Source organism: Salmo salar, chromosome 02 (assembly GCF_965601325.2).
Source record: "Salmo salar chromosome 02, fSalSal1, whole genome shotgun sequence".
NCBI lineage: Eukaryota > Metazoa > Chordata > Actinopteri > Salmoniformes > Salmonidae > Salmo > Salmo salar.
In genome coordinates, this window is record NC_138292.1 from 96,324,532 (window position 1) to 96,342,339 (window position 17,808).

General features: G+C 39.7%; 1 protein-coding gene across 1 annotated transcript; it reads right to left on the minus strand.

Annotated features, from left to right (window-relative positions):
• Positions 1 to 4,143: 4,143 nt before the first annotated feature.
• On the minus strand, positions 4,144 to 16,930 carry LOC106595890 (uncharacterized). The gene is made up of 2 exons (XM_014187234.3): positions 16,339 to 16,930; positions 4,144 to 8,157 (listed from the first exon to the last, which is right to left on the minus strand). Exons 1-2 carry the CDS (start codon positions 16,670 to 16,672, stop codon positions 7,064 to 7,066), a joined length of 1,428 nt encoding a protein of 475 aa, XP_014042709.1. The 5' UTR covers positions 16,673 to 16,930; the 3' UTR covers positions 4,144 to 7,063.
• Between the last annotated feature and the right edge of the window lie 878 nt (positions 16,931 to 17,808).

The following is a 17,808-nucleotide window of genomic DNA, read 5'->3' on the forward strand; positions in this document are numbered from 1 at the left end:
TATCCAGAACACCAGCCTGCTTCCCTCCAAAGTGATCGATAGTATATCTTGGCTCGTACTGTGATGATTGTGATTCTGAGCTCTCAGGTTCATACAGCGACTTATGGTCTTCACTGCGTCTTCGCTGCGTCTCGCTGCGTCTCACTGATCTCACTGCGTCTTCACTGCGTCTCGCTGCGTCTCGCTGCGTCTTCACTGCGTCTCGCTGCGTCTTCACTGCGTCTCGCTGCGTCTTCACTGCGTCTCGCTGCGTCAGCTCCGTCAGCGGCGTATTGGGTCAGAACTCGGTTGTAATACGGATGGTCGTGAGCTCTTTGGTGACGGTTCCCGGTCCGGTTCGCCTCCTCTGTTCTGTCGCTTTTATCCTCGACTCTGAAGACAGTGATGTTGATCGGTCCGTAACCTCCCCTTTTACACCATTAACCCCTCCGACGTTTTAAATGGAGGCGGCAGCAAAGGGCTTCAACGTAAGGCCCTGTGACTCCTTTCCATTTGGAAATGCCGTGGAATATTGCTTAAAAAATATAACACTCTTACAAGAACCTTTGAATTCAATATAGACTTTAAAACTTCTCTAGGGCCAGTACGTAACAGCCAGTGGAATCCCGTGGCGCGTTATTCAAATACCTTAGAAATGCTATTACTTCAATTCTCAAACATATGACTATTTTACACCAGTTTAAAGACAAGACTCTCGTTAATCTAACCACACTGTCCGATTTCAAAAAGGCTTTACAACGAAAGCAAAACATTAGATTATGTCAGCAGAGTACCCAGCCAGAAATAATCAGACACCCATTTTTCAAGCTAGCATATAATGTCACATAAACCCAAACCACAGCTAAATGCAGCACTAACCTTTGATGATCTTCATCAGATGACACTTCTAGGACATTATGTTATACAATACATGCATGTTTTGTTCAATCAAGTTCATATTTATATCAAAAACCAGCTTTTTACATTAGCATGTGACGTTCAGAACTAGCATACCCCCCGCAAACTTCCGGTGAATTTACTAAATTACTCACGATAAACGTTCACAATTATTTTAAGAATTATAGATACAGAACTCCTCTATGCACTCGCTATGTCCGATTTTAAAATAGCTTTTCGGTGAAAGCACATTTTGCAATATTCTAAGTAGATAGCCCGGCATCACAGGGCTAGCTATTTAGACACCCAACAAGTTTAGCCCTCACCAAAGTCAGATTTACTATAAGAAAAATGTTATTACCTTTGCTGTTCTTCGTCAGAATGCACTCCCAGGACTTCTACTTCAATAACAAATGTTGGTTTGGTTCAAAATAATCCATAGTTATGTTCAAATATCCTCTGTTTTGTTCGTGCGTTTAAGACACTGTCCGAAAGGGTAAAGAAGGGTGACGTCATTTTTCTCGTAAACAAGCGATAATATTCCGACCGGGAAATCGTGTTTTAGTTCAAAGAGAGAGAAAATAAAAACATGGGGTCGCCTAGTGCACGCGCCTCAGTCTCATTGTCCTCTGATAGACCACTTACCAAAGGCGCTAATGTTTTTCAGCCAGGGGCTGGAATTACATCATTCAGCTTTTTCCCGGGTTCTGAGAGCCTATGGGAGCCGTAGGAAGTGTCACGTTACAGCAAAGATCCTAAGTTTTCAATAAACAGAGCCAAGAAGCCCAAGGAATGGTCAGAGAGGGTAGTTCCTGTACAGAATCTTCTCAGGTTTTTGCCTGCCATATGAGTTCTGTTATACTCACAGACACCATTCAAACAGTTTTAGAAACTTTAGGGTGTTTTCTATCCAAAGCCAATAATTATATGCATATTGTAGTTTCTGGGCAGGAGTAGTAACCAGATTAAATCGGGTACGTTTTTTATCCGGCCGTGTAAATACTGCCCCCTAGCCCTAGAGTAGCAAAGCCGAGTCCTTCCATGAAAAATACTAAATTCTCATATTACAGAGTCCCATCTTTATATGATTCTGTCTTTGCATAACGTATAGAGGAGTCCCCTCCCTCTATATGAAAATAGCTTCCCTTGACCGTTCTTTACCATTATCTCTCCATCTCAGTTGTTGCTTGTTAACGGCCCACATCTGACAGCTGTATAGGTTATAATGCTAGCAGGGACCTGGTCCTATATGTTCCATTCCTTATATAGCCATTCTGTCTCTGCTCTTCAAACAGCCTAAATGCTGCTAATAATGGAAATGGAATCAGAGTCATGAGTTTTGCTCCCACAGAAACCCTTCGGTTGCCGCATCGAAAGTTCCCCATCGTCGCAAAGTCTTCCTCCACGAAGTGCTGTCGCCAGATCCTACTAAATTGAGCTGGCACTTCCTTTCTCTTCAGAACATGAGGAGCCACTTCTTCAAAAGTTGTGGGTCCTTGGGGGCAGCTGATGATGGGGGATTTTTGTTTGGAGACAATTCATACAGCCTGGCGCTATACAGTTTGATATACTACTTGTTGTTTGCCATCTTTCGTTGTCCGCCACCTAACCTCACTCTCTCTCTTTAATTCACTCTCGGTGTGAAAACTCAACACCACAGACAATCTGCTAATTTCCTGCCAGTGACGCACTGGCGTCAGTTGTTACTATGGCAATTTAACACGGCGCTGACCATAGGTCAAATAAAACTTGTCGACGATCAAAATACTAAATATATAGATATTATTTTTTTTTTTTATGTTAAATGCACATTTTTTTTTTATTATTAGTAGATTGAATATATCTCTTTTCTTATATTTAATACCTAAAGTGTTTGCGTTCCCATTTAAGGCAATATCTTATTCAGTCAAACAAACATAATATACAAATTAGCAGCTTGGTCTATACTGCTTCTATACAGCGTAACAATACATTGATGTAGTTGTATACAGTCCACTCAGACCTGTCCTGATGTTCTGACTGACACGTTGTGTTATGTACCTTCCAGCCATCCCATTCACCCACTCAGACCTGTTCTGACTGACACGTTGTGTTATGTACCTTCCAGCCATCCCATTCACCCACTCAGACCTGTTCTGACTGACACGTTGTGTTTATGTACCTTCCAGCCATCCCATTCACCCAATCAGAAGACCTCTCCTGACATCCATTCACCCAATCAGAAGACCTCTCCTGACATCCATTCACCCAATCAGAAGACCTCTCCTGACATCCATTCACCCAATCAGAAGACCTCTCCTGACATCCATTCGCCCAATCAGAAGACCTCTCCTGACATCCATTCGCCCAATCAGAAGACCTCTCCAGCCATCCATTCACCCAATCAGAAGACCCATCCTGATAGGTTGTGTTATGTACCTTCCAGCCATCCCATTCAGAATAACTAGTTTCTATAAGTACATAGATGTAGATGTATATAATGAATGTCCAATAGTTACTAACATAGTTCAAAAATATTAATTTCATCTTTATTCAGATACAAAAATGTTTGCATTAATCAAATTTTTTTTTTTTACAAATCAGCACCTGTGTTTTTTCCGACTTGGCCGAATAATACTGATGGGGAACACTCATGAAGTAGCTAGGAAATGTTTTAATAATACCGATGGGGAACATTCATGAAGTAGCTAGGAATTGTTTTAATAATACCGATGGGAACATTCATGAAGTAGCTAGGAAATGTTTTAATAATACCGATGGGAACATTCATGAAGTAGCTAGGAATTGTTTTAATAATACCGATGGGAACATTCATGAAGTAGCTAGTAAATGTTTTAATAATACTGATGGGGACATTAATGAAGTAGCTAGGAAATGTTTTAATAATACCGATGGGGAACATTCATGAAGTAGCTAGGAAATGTTTTAATAATACCGATGGAACATTCATGAAGTACCTAGGAAATGTTTTAATAATACAGATAGAACATTCATGAAGTAGATAGGAAATGTTTTAATAATATAGATGAGAACATTCATGAAGTAGCTAGGAAATGTTTTAATAATACCAATGGGGACATTCATGAAGTAGCTAGGAAATGTTTTAATAATACAGATAGAAGATTCATGAAGTAGCTAGGAAATGTTTTAATAATACTGATGGGAAACACTCATGAAGTAGCTAGGAAATGTTTTAATAATACTGATGGGAACATTCATGAAGTAGCTAGGAAATGTTTTTATAATACTGATGGGAACATTCATGAAGTAGCTAGGAAATGTTTTTATAATACAGATGGAACATTCATGAAGTAGAAAAGGAATTGTTTTAATAATACCGATGGGGAACATTCATGAAGTAGCTGGGAAATGTTTTAATAATACTGATGGGAAACACTCATGAAGTAGCTAGGAAATGTTTTAATAATACCGATGGGGAACATTCATGAAGTAGCTAGGAAATGTTTTAATAATACCGATGGGGAACACTCATGAAGTAGCTAGGAAATGTTTTAATAAAAACCGATGGGAACATTCATGAAGTAGCTAGGAAATGTTTTAATAATACTGATGGGAAACACTCATGAAGTAGCTAGGAAATGTTTTAATAATACTGATGGGAAACACTCATGATGTAGCTAGGAAATGTTTTAATAATATAGATGAGAACATTCATGAAGTAGCTAGGAAATGTTTTAATAATATAGATGAGAACATTCATGAAGTAGCTAGGAAATGTTTTAATAATACCGATGGAACATTCATGAAGTAGCTAGGAATTGTTTTAATAATACCGATGGGGAACACTCATGAAGTAGCTAGGAATTGTTTTAATAATACCGATGGGAACATTCATGAAGTAGCTAGGAATTGTTTTAATAATACAGATAGGAACATTCATGAAGTAGCTAGGAAATGTTTTAATAATACCGATGGAACATTCATGAAGTAGCTAGGAAATGTTTTAATAATACTGATGGGAACATTCATGAAGTAGCTAGGAAATGTTTTAATAATACCGATGGGGGACATTCATGAAGTAGCTAGGAAATGTTTTAATAATACCGATGGGGAACACTCATGAAGTAGCTAGGAAATGTTTTAATAATACCGATGGGGAACATTCATGAAGTAGCTAGGAAATGTTTTAATAATACTGATGGGAACATTCATGAAGTAGCTAGGAAATGTTTTAATAATACCGATGGGAACATTCATGAAGTAGCTAGGAAATGTTTTAATAATACTGATGGGCAACACTCATGAAGTAGCTAGGAAATGTTTTTTTCAACAACTTATCATCGTTATCAGAACGTCATCACATTTTCATACAACTTTAGCGTGAAGACTAGGGGCTCTATTCAATCCACTACGCCTAAATTCAGCTTTACAGTGTGATTGAAATTTTAAAGGGAATGTTCCTGGGCTTTAGCGGACACTGCATTCAAGGTTAACCCTGTACGTGTCGGCTCAATGCGAAATTACCTTTAACATTTTTCCATAGCAGAACCTGTGACACTTCAGCATTACAGACTGAATAGAGGTCCCCCCCTTAGTGCACGAATTTAATTCAATGAAACCAACATTTTTACTAAATTCATGAGGTTTAGAATTAAGAAATACACACTGGGTCTATGCTTACGAACATAAGAGACCGTTTCCATTTTTTTTTTAAAACAGTTTCTCCGGTACAAAATGCTGATCAGGAAATTAAAATCCTAAATTTACTGAAGAATGAATTGAATAAGGAACTATCTCTTTCTTCAGCCTTGCACACAAACACAGTGCTATTGCCTAATGACCATAATGTATAGACTATATTACAGGGACACAGTGCTATTGCCTAATGACCATATTATATAGACTATATTACAGGGACACAGTGCTATTGCCTAATGACCATATTATATAGACTATATTACAGGGACACCTAAATGACCATATTATATAGACTATATTACAGGGACACCTAAATGTAGGGCCGACAACGTTGATATTGACTAATGACCATATTGTGGAAAGAATATGGTATATTTACAGGTTGCACCCTCATTATCATCCTGCAGATGGCAGTATTGCACCCTCCTTATCATCCTACAGATGGCAGTATTGCAGTCTCATTATCATCCTACAGATGGCAGTATTGCAGTCTCATTATCATCCTACAGATGGCAGTATTGCAGTCTCATTATCATCCTTCAGATGGCAGAATTGCAGTCTCATTATCATCCTGCAGTATTGCAGTTCTTTACAGAAGTGTATCTCGAGTCAGGAGGACTCGAATCAACAGTCTTGCAGGGGGAAGAATATTGGCACATTTCTAAAAGTTCCTAAACCCCTCGAACACAATGTTGGACTCTGTCAAAGTGCCCACCTCTCTCACTTAGAGAGAGCAGCATCACAGAGGTCCGTCCGTCCGTCCGTCCCCCCCACTCCACTCACTGCAGCGCTAGATACAACTTAGTGGAATAACACAAATCTACAAAAATAATATCAACTTTTGTCACAGCGAACATACTAAATTCGTGACGGACAAAATCGATCGTGAGACACGCCATGTACTTCTTATGTGATTTGGGTTTGTGGGTTCACATTTGGTTACTTTTTCCTGAGATCTCTGCCAAGCAGGAAAACACAAGCAGCTTACTGCTCTTGCAACCAACACAAGCATAGGGTTAACCGCTTTAATTGAGCAAAGCAAAGTAAATCCCTCATTGTAAATTAGGTGATACGCATTTTCTGCCAGAGAACCTGTTTTTAAATTTTAAAATGGTTGTTTATGCCGATCCATTTAATAATTACAATTTTAACAACTTTTCCAACATCATTAAAATCTATGTGTTTTAAATTTCTATTCAATCGATTCAAATCCATAATCAAAATAAAATACACATTTTTAAAATGTAACTTTATTGTAATTGTAATCATGTCTCAAAAGGAAAAAACTAAAGTAGAGGCCTATTTTTTGGGGGGGGAGATTTTATATAAACAATATGATTTAATGTGGCATCAACAAACAAACAAAAAAAACACAAGTCAGAACACAGCCTGTCTATTCTCTCATGTGATTTCAGGTCCTCTGTCCGGGGAAAATGTCTTTCCAAAATTAGGTTCCCTAACTAAAACGCTTTCCAAACAGTGTGTTTATGTTCTCATGCCTTTTCAAGATCCCTAACTTGGAACAATGTTAAGGCTTCTCTGCAGAGTGTATTCTCTTATGTTTGTTTAAGTTCCCTAACTGGGTAAAACTCTTTCCACACTGGGAACAGGGGTAAGGCTTCTCTCCAGAGTGTATTATCTGATGTTTGTTCAGGTTTCCTAACTGGATAAAACTCTTTCCACAATGGGAGCAGTGATAAGGTGTCTCTCCAGAGTGTATTCTCTCATGCTCTTTTAGGTTCCCTAACTTGGTAAAATCCTTTCCACACTGGGCGCAATGGTAAGGTTTCTGCCCTGTGTGTGTCCTCTCATGTTCTTTCAGATTATCTAACAACCTAAAATTCTTTCCACAATGGGAACAGGGGTACGGTTTCTCTCCAGAGTGTATTCTCTTATGTTTGTTCAGGCTCCCTAACTGGGTAAATCTCTTTTCACAATGGGAGCAGTGGTAAGGCTTATCTCTAGAGTGTATTATCTCATGCTTTTTTAGGTTCCCTAACTGGGTAAAATCCTTTCCACACTGGGAGCATTGGAAAGGTTTCTCTCCTGTGTGTGTCCTCTCATGCTCTTTCAGATTATCTAACAACCTAAAATTCTTTCCACAATGGGAACAGGGGTACGGTTTCTCTCCAGAGTGTATTTTCTTGTGTTTGTTTAGGTTTCCTAACTGGGTAAAACTATTTCCACACTCGGAGCAATGGTAAGGTTTCTCCCCTGTGTGTGTCCTCTCATGCTCCTTCAGAGTATCTAACAATCGAAAATTCTTTCCACAATGGGAACAGGGGTAAGGCTTCTCTCCAGAGTGTATTCGCTTATGTTTGTTCAGGCTCCCTAACCACATAAAACTATTTCCACATTGGGAGCAATGATAAGGCTTTTCTCCTGTGTGTATTCTCTTATGTTTTTTCAGGCTCCCTAACAAAGTAAAACTCTTTCCACACTGGGAGCATTGGAAGGGCTTTTCTCCTATGTGTGTCCTTTTATGCTCTTTCAGCTTCCATGACCACTTAAAACTCATATTACACTGGAAGCAGTGGTGTCGTCTCGCTGGTTTGGGCGTCTCTGGGTCTGGTTCCCCTGAAGGACTCTTCCTGCCGTCAGAGTGAGAGTCTGGTCTATCTCCTGCCAAAGACAAACAGTATCTAGTTAATAAACAGAGACCTGAATGTAACCTCATGATAAAACGGTCTTCCTATGAGGTTTAATCTAGACTAGATCCCTCATTATAAAACAGTACATTTGGATCGTGGATACTGATTGGTTAATAGCCGTTAGTTATTCATGATGATCCCTGGGTAATGCCTGTTAACAATTGTATTTGAATTATCCCTATACATCCACTGTCCCACAGCCCTGCCAGGCAATTCATAAACTAATCTCCACTGTCCCATAGCCCTGCCAGGCAATTTATAAACTAATCTCCACTGTCCCATAGCCAAGCCAGGCAATTTATAAACTAATCTCCACTCTCCTACAGCCCAGCCAGGCAATTTATAAACTAATCTCCACTGTCCCACAACCAAGCCAGGCAATTTATAAACTAATCTCCACTGGAAAAAAAGCATCTAGACATTATTACCCCATTCTTCTAGTCTAGCAGTTGGTTTTTAACAGAGGGGATTTGTATCAACTTTGCCATCTACCTCGCTGACCTCTGAAACGGAGTAATTTTATATTTAAAGTAAAATATGTATTAGAACTTATTTTTTAGTGATTTTATTATTGATTTTCTAAATTTTCTGAATTTCTAAATCGAATTTCCCTGTTGGTTTGCTACTAGAATAGTAGCATAAAGGGAGACTGCACTTCCTGATCGGGCCTTGTCTTGCTTGTCTTGGGGGTGTTATTTTGATGTGGGTGTTTCTTGGGTGTATTTGCATTTCAAATCACAACAGACAAGGGCAGTAGTGAGTAATTTTTTTTTAGGTAAGCTAACTTTGCTGAAGAGAATTAACGTTTTTGAAGTTGAGGACTTCTCCCCCTTTCTCACTGACTCGCCATGTCTAATTCAGTTCTATGTGTAGGCTAAATCCTGCGCTGACCTTGTGTTTAGCCAAGCTGACAGCAGCTAGCTAGCGTAGCTCGGTGATAGCTGCATCTGGCTATCCTATCTAGCTGATATTTCTCTGTCAAATCAGTTAGCTGACAGCAGCTAGCTTGCGTAGCTTGGTGATAGCTGCAGCTGGCTATCCTATCTAGCTGATATTTCTCTGTCAAATCAGTTAGCTGACAGCAGCTAGCTAGCGTAACTCGGTGATAGCTGCAGCTGGCTATCCTATCTAGCTGATATTTCTCTGTCAAATCAGTTAGCTGACAGCAGCTAGCTAGCGTAGCTTGGTGATAGCTGCAGCTGGCTATCCTAGCTGACATCAGCTAGCTAGCATAGCTTGGTGATAGCTGCAGCTGGCTCTCCTCTCTCGCTAATATTTTTTCTGTCAAATCAGTTAGCTGACAGCAGCTAGCTAGCGTAGCTTGGTGATAGCTGCGTCTGGCTATCCTATGTAGCTGATATTTCTCTGTCAAACCAGTGATGCTAAAATAGCAAGAGAGAGAGACAGTGTCTAGATTGTGTTTCAATAAGACACTAGTTCTACAACACCTTGCTACAAAAGTAGCCGGCAAATGTAGTTTCAACGGTTCATCACGTCATGTAAATAAATACACGTTTCTGTGGAAACGATATTGACAACTGCCAGTTGAATGCTCAGTCAGCTCAGCTGTCCTACAAAACATTACTCTGGTAACTATAACATATTTACATAACTGGCTAGTTGTCTCGTCTCTCCTCATGTCCGATGTTAGATTTTTCCTGGGGGGTAAAATCCCAGAACTATACTGAACTCCAATGTTAATGCTAAATTGTAATTATTTCACCTCTGTGGCCTGTTCATTGCCTTTTACCTCCCTACTCTTCTACATTTGCACACACTGTAACATATATATTTATATTGTGTTATTGACTGTACGTTTGTTTATGTGTAACTTCTGTGTTGTTGTTTTTTGTGACGCACTGCTTTGTTTTTTTTATCTTGGCCAGGTCGCTCTTATCCAGAGCGACTTACAGTAGTGAATGCATACATTTCATACCATACATTATTTTTTATTTTATTTTTTTTCTTCTGTGCTGGCCCCCCGTGGGAATCGAACCCACAACCCTGGTGTTGCAAACACCATGCTCTACCAACTGAGCTACAGTTCATATAAGGAAATCAGTCAATTTAAATGAATTAATTGGGCCCTAATCTATGGATTTCACATGACTGAAAAAACTGACATGCATCTGTTGGTCACAGATACCTTTAAAAAAAAAAAGGTAAGGGGTGTGGATCAGAAAACCAGTCAGTATCTGGTGTGACCATTTGTCTCATGTAATGTGACACATCTCCTTCACATAGAGTTGATCAGACTGTTGATTGTGGTCCTGTGGAATGTTGTCCCACCTCCTCTTCAATGGCTGTGTGTGAAGTTCCTGGATATTGACGGGAACTGGAACACGCTGTCGTAGATGTCGATCCAGAGCATCCCAAACATGCTCAATGGGTGACATGTCTGCAGGCCATGGAAGAACTGGGACACTTTCACTCTTCCAGGAATTGTGTACAGATCCTTGCGACAAGCTGAAACAAGGTGATGGCGGCGGATGAATGGCACGAAGATGGGCCTTAGGACCTCGTCACGGTATCTCTCTCTGTATTCAAATTGCCAATGATAAAACGTAATTGTGTTCGTTTGTCCGTAGATTATGCCTGCCCATAGCATAACCCCACCGCCACCATGGTTGCACTCTGTTCACAACGTTGACGTCAGCAAACCGCTCGCCCCACACGCTGTCTGCCATCTGCCCGGTACAGTTGAAACCGGGATTAATCCGTGAAGAGCACATTTCTCCAGCGTGCCGGTGGTGAGTCCTGAGGTGAGCATTGGCCCACTGAAGTCGGTTACAACTCTGAACTGCAGTCAGGTCAAAACCCTGGTGAGGACGACGAGCACGCAGATGAGCTTCCCTGAGATGGTTTCTGACAGTTTGTGCAGAAAATCTTTGGTTGTGCAAAACCCACAGTTTCATCAGCTGTCAGGGTGGCTGGTCTTAAATGAAGAAGCTGGTCCTGGGTTGCCGTGGTTACACGTGGTCTGCGGTTATGAGGCCGGTTGGACGTGCTGCCAAATTCTCTAAAACGACATTGGAGGCGGCTTATGGTAGAGAAATTAACATTCAATTCTCTGGCAACAGCTCTGGTGGACATTCCTGCAGTCAGCATGCCAATTGCACACTCCCTCAAAACTGGAGACATCTGTGGCATTGTGTTGCATGACAAAACTGCAAATTTGGGTGGCCTTTTAATGTCCCCAGCACAAGGTGCACCTGTGTAATGATCATGATGTTTAATCGGCTTTTTGATATGCCACACCTGTCAGGTGGATTGATTATCTTGGCAAAGGAGAAATGCTCACTAACAGGAATGTAAACAAATTTGTGCACAACATTTGAGAGAAATAAGCTTTTAGTGCGTATGGAAAATTTCTGGAATCTTTTTATTCAGGCTCCTGAAACATGGGACCAACACTTTACATGTTGCATTTATATTTTTTTGGTTAACTGTACTAACATCCCTACAGATGAAGGCTACATAAACATTGCCTAGCTTGAGCGTAGATACTCTAGCTCCGATCACAGCCATTCAACTCTGTAACTGTTTTAAAGTCACCATTGTCCTCACGGTGAAATCCCTGAGCAGTTTCCTTCCTCTCCGGCAACTGAGTTAGGTAGGAACGCCTGTATCTTTGTAGTGACTGGGTGTATTGATAAATCTAAAGCAGAGCTGGGCGGTATATACAGTTTTTGTTTTGCGAAATACCGGTATTGATGTTTTGGGGTTTTTACTTTACCTTCTATACCAGTATTTGAATGTTTGGTTTGTTAAAAAATGTGATACACAGTGTGTAACGTCCATTTTTTATAGTTTTACTTCACTACTTGAGTCATATCTCTTACCACGTCCCCCCGCTGTCACTCAAGGACCGCATTTCACGTTCCTCAACATAAATCTATTTCATTACACTATTAGTTTGTGTTTCTCACAACTACAAACAGCTAAGTTTTGTCTTTTATTAGCAAGTTGTTCCTCAATCTTGTTAGTTAGCCGCTAATGCTAATGGCTAGCTAATACATGTACTGAGTCAGAGCAAGCGTAATTAGCTGTACAGTCTGATCGTACCAGTGATGGTGTACAACCTAAATCAGCATATTTATATTTATATTTTAGTCATTTAGCAGACGCTCTTATCCAGAGCGACTTACAGTAGTGAATACATACATTTCATTTCATGCATTTAAAAAAAAAAAACGTTTCGTACTGGCCCCCCCGTGGGAATCGAACCCACATCCCCGGGGTTGCAAACACCAAGCTGGCGTTACAAACACCATGCTCTACCAACTGAGCCACATGTTGTTTGTGCAACAGTGTCTCCTAAATTAAAGAGGTAAACGCAAAAGCAAGAATATGTTAGCTACATGAAAACATTCAAATGTAGCCAAAGATTATAGGGTCCCCTTAGGAAACACCTATCAACACATTAGTTCCACAATAACTACACCCTTGGCATTTCCAATCGTTTGTCTTTTTACATTTTACATTTTAGTCATTTAGCAGACGCTCTTATCCAGAGCGACTTACAGTAGTGAATGCAGACATTTCATTTCATGGATTTTTTTCTTTCTTTGTACTGGCCACCCGTGGGAATCGAACCCACAACCCTGGCGTTTCACACACCATACTGGCGTTGCAAACACCATGCTCTACCAACTGAGCCACAGGGAAGACAAGTCATGTCAAACACCACTGTATTAAAAGTGCCCGCTATTATATTCTATCTGTATAATTCGAATTCTATTGACATGATTCCAACAGTTAACCAAAGTGTTTTGCACTAAATCGCAAGTCAAAATTGCAACATTTGGTTTAAAAAATAAGGCCCAGCTTACTTGCCCGTATCGTGGCTGTGTAGAAATCATCTCGAATGCAGATATTGGATGAAAATTAGGACTTTTTTTTGGGGGGGGGGGGTTGAAGTTGAATTGAACAGTATAAAGACAATCAGAATGGAGAAAGACCCATTGAAATCACTCTGAATATTTGTTTTGCCACCCTAGGATCACTACTCAAATCAAAGTTTATTTGTCACGTGCTCCGAATACAACAGGTTACAGTGAAATGCTGAATACAACAGGTGTAGTAGACCTCACACTGAAATGCTGAATACAACAGGTGTAGTAGACCTCACACTGAAATGCTGAATACAACAGGTGTAGTAGACCTCACAGTGAAATGCTGAATACAACAGGTGTAGTAGACCTCACAGTGAAATTCTGAATACAACAGGTGTAGTAGACCTCACAGTGAAATGCTGAATACAACAGGTGTAGTAGACCTCACAGTGAAATGCTGAATACAACAGGTGTAGTAGACCTTACAGTGAAATGCTGAATACAACAGGTGTAGGTAGACCTTACAGTGAAATGCTGAATACAACAGGTGTAGTAGACCTCACAGTGAAATGCTGAATACAACAGGTGTAGTAGACCTTACAGTGAAATGCTGAATACAACAGGTGTAGGTAGACCTTACAGTGAAATGCTGAATACAACAGGTGTAGGTAGACCTCACAGTGAAATGCTGAATACAACAGGTGTAGTAGACCTTACAGTGAAATGCTGAATACAACAGGTGTAGTAGACCTCACAGTGAAATGCTGAATACAACAGGTGTAGTAGACCTTACAGTGAAACGCTGAATACAACAGGTGTAGGTAGACCTTACAGTGAAATGCTGAATACAACAGGTGTAGGTAGACCTCACAGTGAAATGCTTACTTACAGGCTCTTACCAATAGCGCGAAAAAAAGGGTATGTGTGTGTGTGTGTGTATGTAGGTAAGTAAAGAAATAAAACAACAGTAAAAATACATTTCAAAATAAGAGTAGCACGGCTATATACAGACACCGGTTAGTCAGGCTTATTGAGGTAGTATGTACATGTAGATATGGTTAAAGTGACTATGCATATATGATAAACAGAGAGTAGCAGCAGCGTAAAAGAGGGGTTGGGTGGGGCACACAATGCAAATAGTCCAGGTAACCATTTGGTTACCTGTTCAGGAGTCTTATGGCTTGGGGGGTAAAAAGTGTTGAGAAGCCTTTTTTGTCCTAGACTTGGCGCTCCGGTACTGCTTGCCGTGCGGTAGTAGAGAGAACAGTCTATGACTAGGGGTGGCTGTGATCTTTGACAATTTTTAGGGCCTTCCTCTGACACCGCCTGGTGTAGAGGTCCTGGATGGCAGGAAGCTTGGCCCCAGTGATGTACTGGCTGGGATCTTTGACATGTAGTACCTTTTGGCCGTATCGCCCAGCCTTACATCTAAAGTGTAATTAATAACTTCACCATGCTCAAAGGGATATTAAACAGCCATCACTAACACTGAGTGGCTGCTGCCAACATACTGACTCAACTCTCAAGCCACTTTAATAATGGGAAAAATGTATGTAATTAAATGTATCACTAGCCACTTTAAAACAATGCCACTTCATATAATGTTTTCATACCCTACATTACTCATCTCATATGTATAAACTGTACTCTATACCATCACTCATTTATATATTTTTATGTACATATTCTTATTTATTCCTTTACACTTGTGTGTATAAGGTAGTTGTTGTGAATTTGTCAGATTACTTGTTAGATATTACTGCACGGTCGGAACTAGAAGCACAAGCATTTCGCTACACTCACATTAACACCTGCTAACCATGTGTATGTGACCAATAAAATTTGATTTGATTTGATATTCAATGTCTGCTTTTTTGTGTGTTTTTGTTAAACCCATCTACCAATAGGTACCCTTCTTTGTGAGGCATTAAAATGTATATCTTTTTGTATATACACTACCGGTCAAATGTTTTAGAAGTCATTCAAGGGTTTTTCTTTATTTTTTACTATTTTCTACATTGTATAGACAGAGTATCTACACTCTGTTTGTTCCTCAAGAAAATGGAGAATGACATCACAACTTCTCCTCAGACCAACTTCTTCAAGTTTGAAGTTGTGTCTTAAAAAAAAAGACTTCCGCTCAACAACAAAAAAAAACATATTTTGTTTGTTTGTTTATTTGTTTACCCTTTAGTGTAATTTACATGTATATAACACTTTTCAACAGGAAAAGTTACAACAATAACAACAAAAAATTCCTGGAGGACGTCTAACAATTCCTACAGTACAGAAACAACATATTCAAGAGAATAATGTCCTTTTAAAAATCACACGTTAGTTCAACAACTGCAGAGTTTGTCGTCCTGTTAAGATAGTACTCACTGTATTTACTGGTGTTAATCAGATCAATGTCCCTGTTTTATTAGATAGTTCTCACTGTATTTACTGGTGTTAATCAGATCAATGTCCCTGTTTTATAAGATATTACTCACTGTATTTACTGGTGTTAATCAGATCAATGTCCCTGTTTTATTAGATAGTACTCACTGTATTTACTGGTGTTAATCAGATCAATGTCCCTGTTTTATAAGAGAGTACTCACTGTATTTACTGGTGTTAATCAGATCAATGTCCCTGTTTTATAAGATAGTATTCACTGTATTTACTGGTGTTAATCAGATCAATGTCCCTGTTTTATAAGATATTACTCACTGTATTTACTGGTGTTAATCAGATCAATGTCCCTGTTTTATTAGATAGTACTCACTGTATTTACTGGTGTTAATCAGATCAATGTCCCTGTTTTATAAGATAGTACTCACTGTATTTACTGGTGTTAATCAGATCAATGTCCCTGTTTTATTAGATAGTACTCACTGTATTTACTGGTGTTAATCAGATCAATGTCCCTGTTTTATAAGATAGTACTCACTGTATTTACTGGTGTTAATCAGATCAATGTCCCTGTTTTATTAGATAGTACTCACTGTATTTACTGGTGTTAATCAGATCAATGTCCCTGTTTTATTAGATAGTTCTCACTGTATTTACTGGTGTTAATCAGATCAATGTCCCTGTTTTATAAGATAGTACTCACTGTATTTACTGGTGTTAATCAGATCAATGTCCCTGTTTTATAAGATAGTACTCACTGTATTTACTGGTGTTAATCAGATCAATGTCCCTGTTTTATTAGATAGTACTCACTGTATTTACTGGTGTTAATCAGATCAATGTCCCTGTTTTATTAGATAGTACTCACTGTATTTACGGGTGTTAATCAGATCAATGTCCCTGTTTTATTAGATAGTACTCACTGTATTTACTGGTGTTAATCAGTTCTCCAGTCTTCTCTTCTTCGTCCTCCTCTAATGTGACAGTAATCTCCCCCTCTTCATCCTTCAATCCAAAAACGTCTTCCTCTTCTTTCACTGTGACAGTCATCTCCCCCTCCTCCTCCTCCTCCTTCACTACAAAAACTGCATCCTTTTCTTCCTTCACTGTAACATCCTCTTCCTCTTTCACGCTGAAAGCTTCTTCCTTTTCTTCTTTCACTGTAACAGCCTCACCTTCTTCTACTTCTTGTTTGACGGTAACAGTCTCCTCTTCCATGAGCTTTCTTCCTTTCTCAGTGTATCTCAGTAAACTCATGTTCAGGGGGGATGTTAGCTAGCTAGTTAGCATTAGCGACTCTGCTAGAGCTAACTTAACCAGACAGCTAACTGACTAACTGACTAACAGCAACAACGACGTCAATACGAAATTAAAATTAGCTATTGACTAGTTCTTTCCACAGAAGTGTGAATGTTAAAACATTGTTGCAAAATTAAAATAACGAAAATTGTCTAAAGAACTTGAATGTTTACGACTTTGTTGCCTAGCGAGCTACCGAGGTGGCTGCAGTTGTTGATGACGAGTTCAGTCCACTAGAATATACGTCACACTAGAAATGTCGCCTGAAAGACACATATCGCCACCTGCTGTCTGGAGGCAGGAAACGCAGTTGAGGAGGGAAAACTTTTTTTTTTTCTTCATTTTAATTATAATATTATATCAACACGAACAAAGAGCAGCATGTGTGTTGATTGATTAGTTCAGATATTAATAAACAGATATTATCAAAATAAGTACCTACAGTTATGGTTGCAATCTACTGCAGAGATAGCCTGCAAAGTTCCGTCATACTTTTCCAGGTCTATACCCAAACAGTTCGAACTTCTAATTTAAAAAAATGAATCTCTCCAGAAATAAGTCTCTCACTGTTGCCGCCTGTTATAAACCCCCCCCCCCTCAGCTCCCAGCTGTGCCCGGGACACCATATGTGAATTGGTTGGCCCCCATCTATCTTCAGAGTTCGTTCTGTTATGTGACCTAAACTGGGATATGCTTAACACCCCGGCAGTGTCTACAATTGAAGCTAGATGCCCTCAATCTCACACAAATCATCAAGGAACCCACCAGGTAAAACCCTAAATCCGTAAACATGGGCACCCTCATAGATATTATTCTGACCAACTTGCCCTCCAAATACAGGATCCAGGATCTCAGCGATCACTGCCTCATTGCCTGTGTCCGTTATGGGTCCGCGGTCAAACGACCACCCCTCAAACACTTCAGCGAGCAGGCCTTTCTAATCGACCTGGCCCTGGTCTCCTGGAAGGATATTGACCTCATTCCGTCAGTAGAGGATGCCTGGTTATTCTTTAAAAGTAATTTCCTCACCATCTTAGATAAGCATGCCCGTTCAAAAAATGCAGAACTAAGAACAGATATAGCCCTTGGTTCAC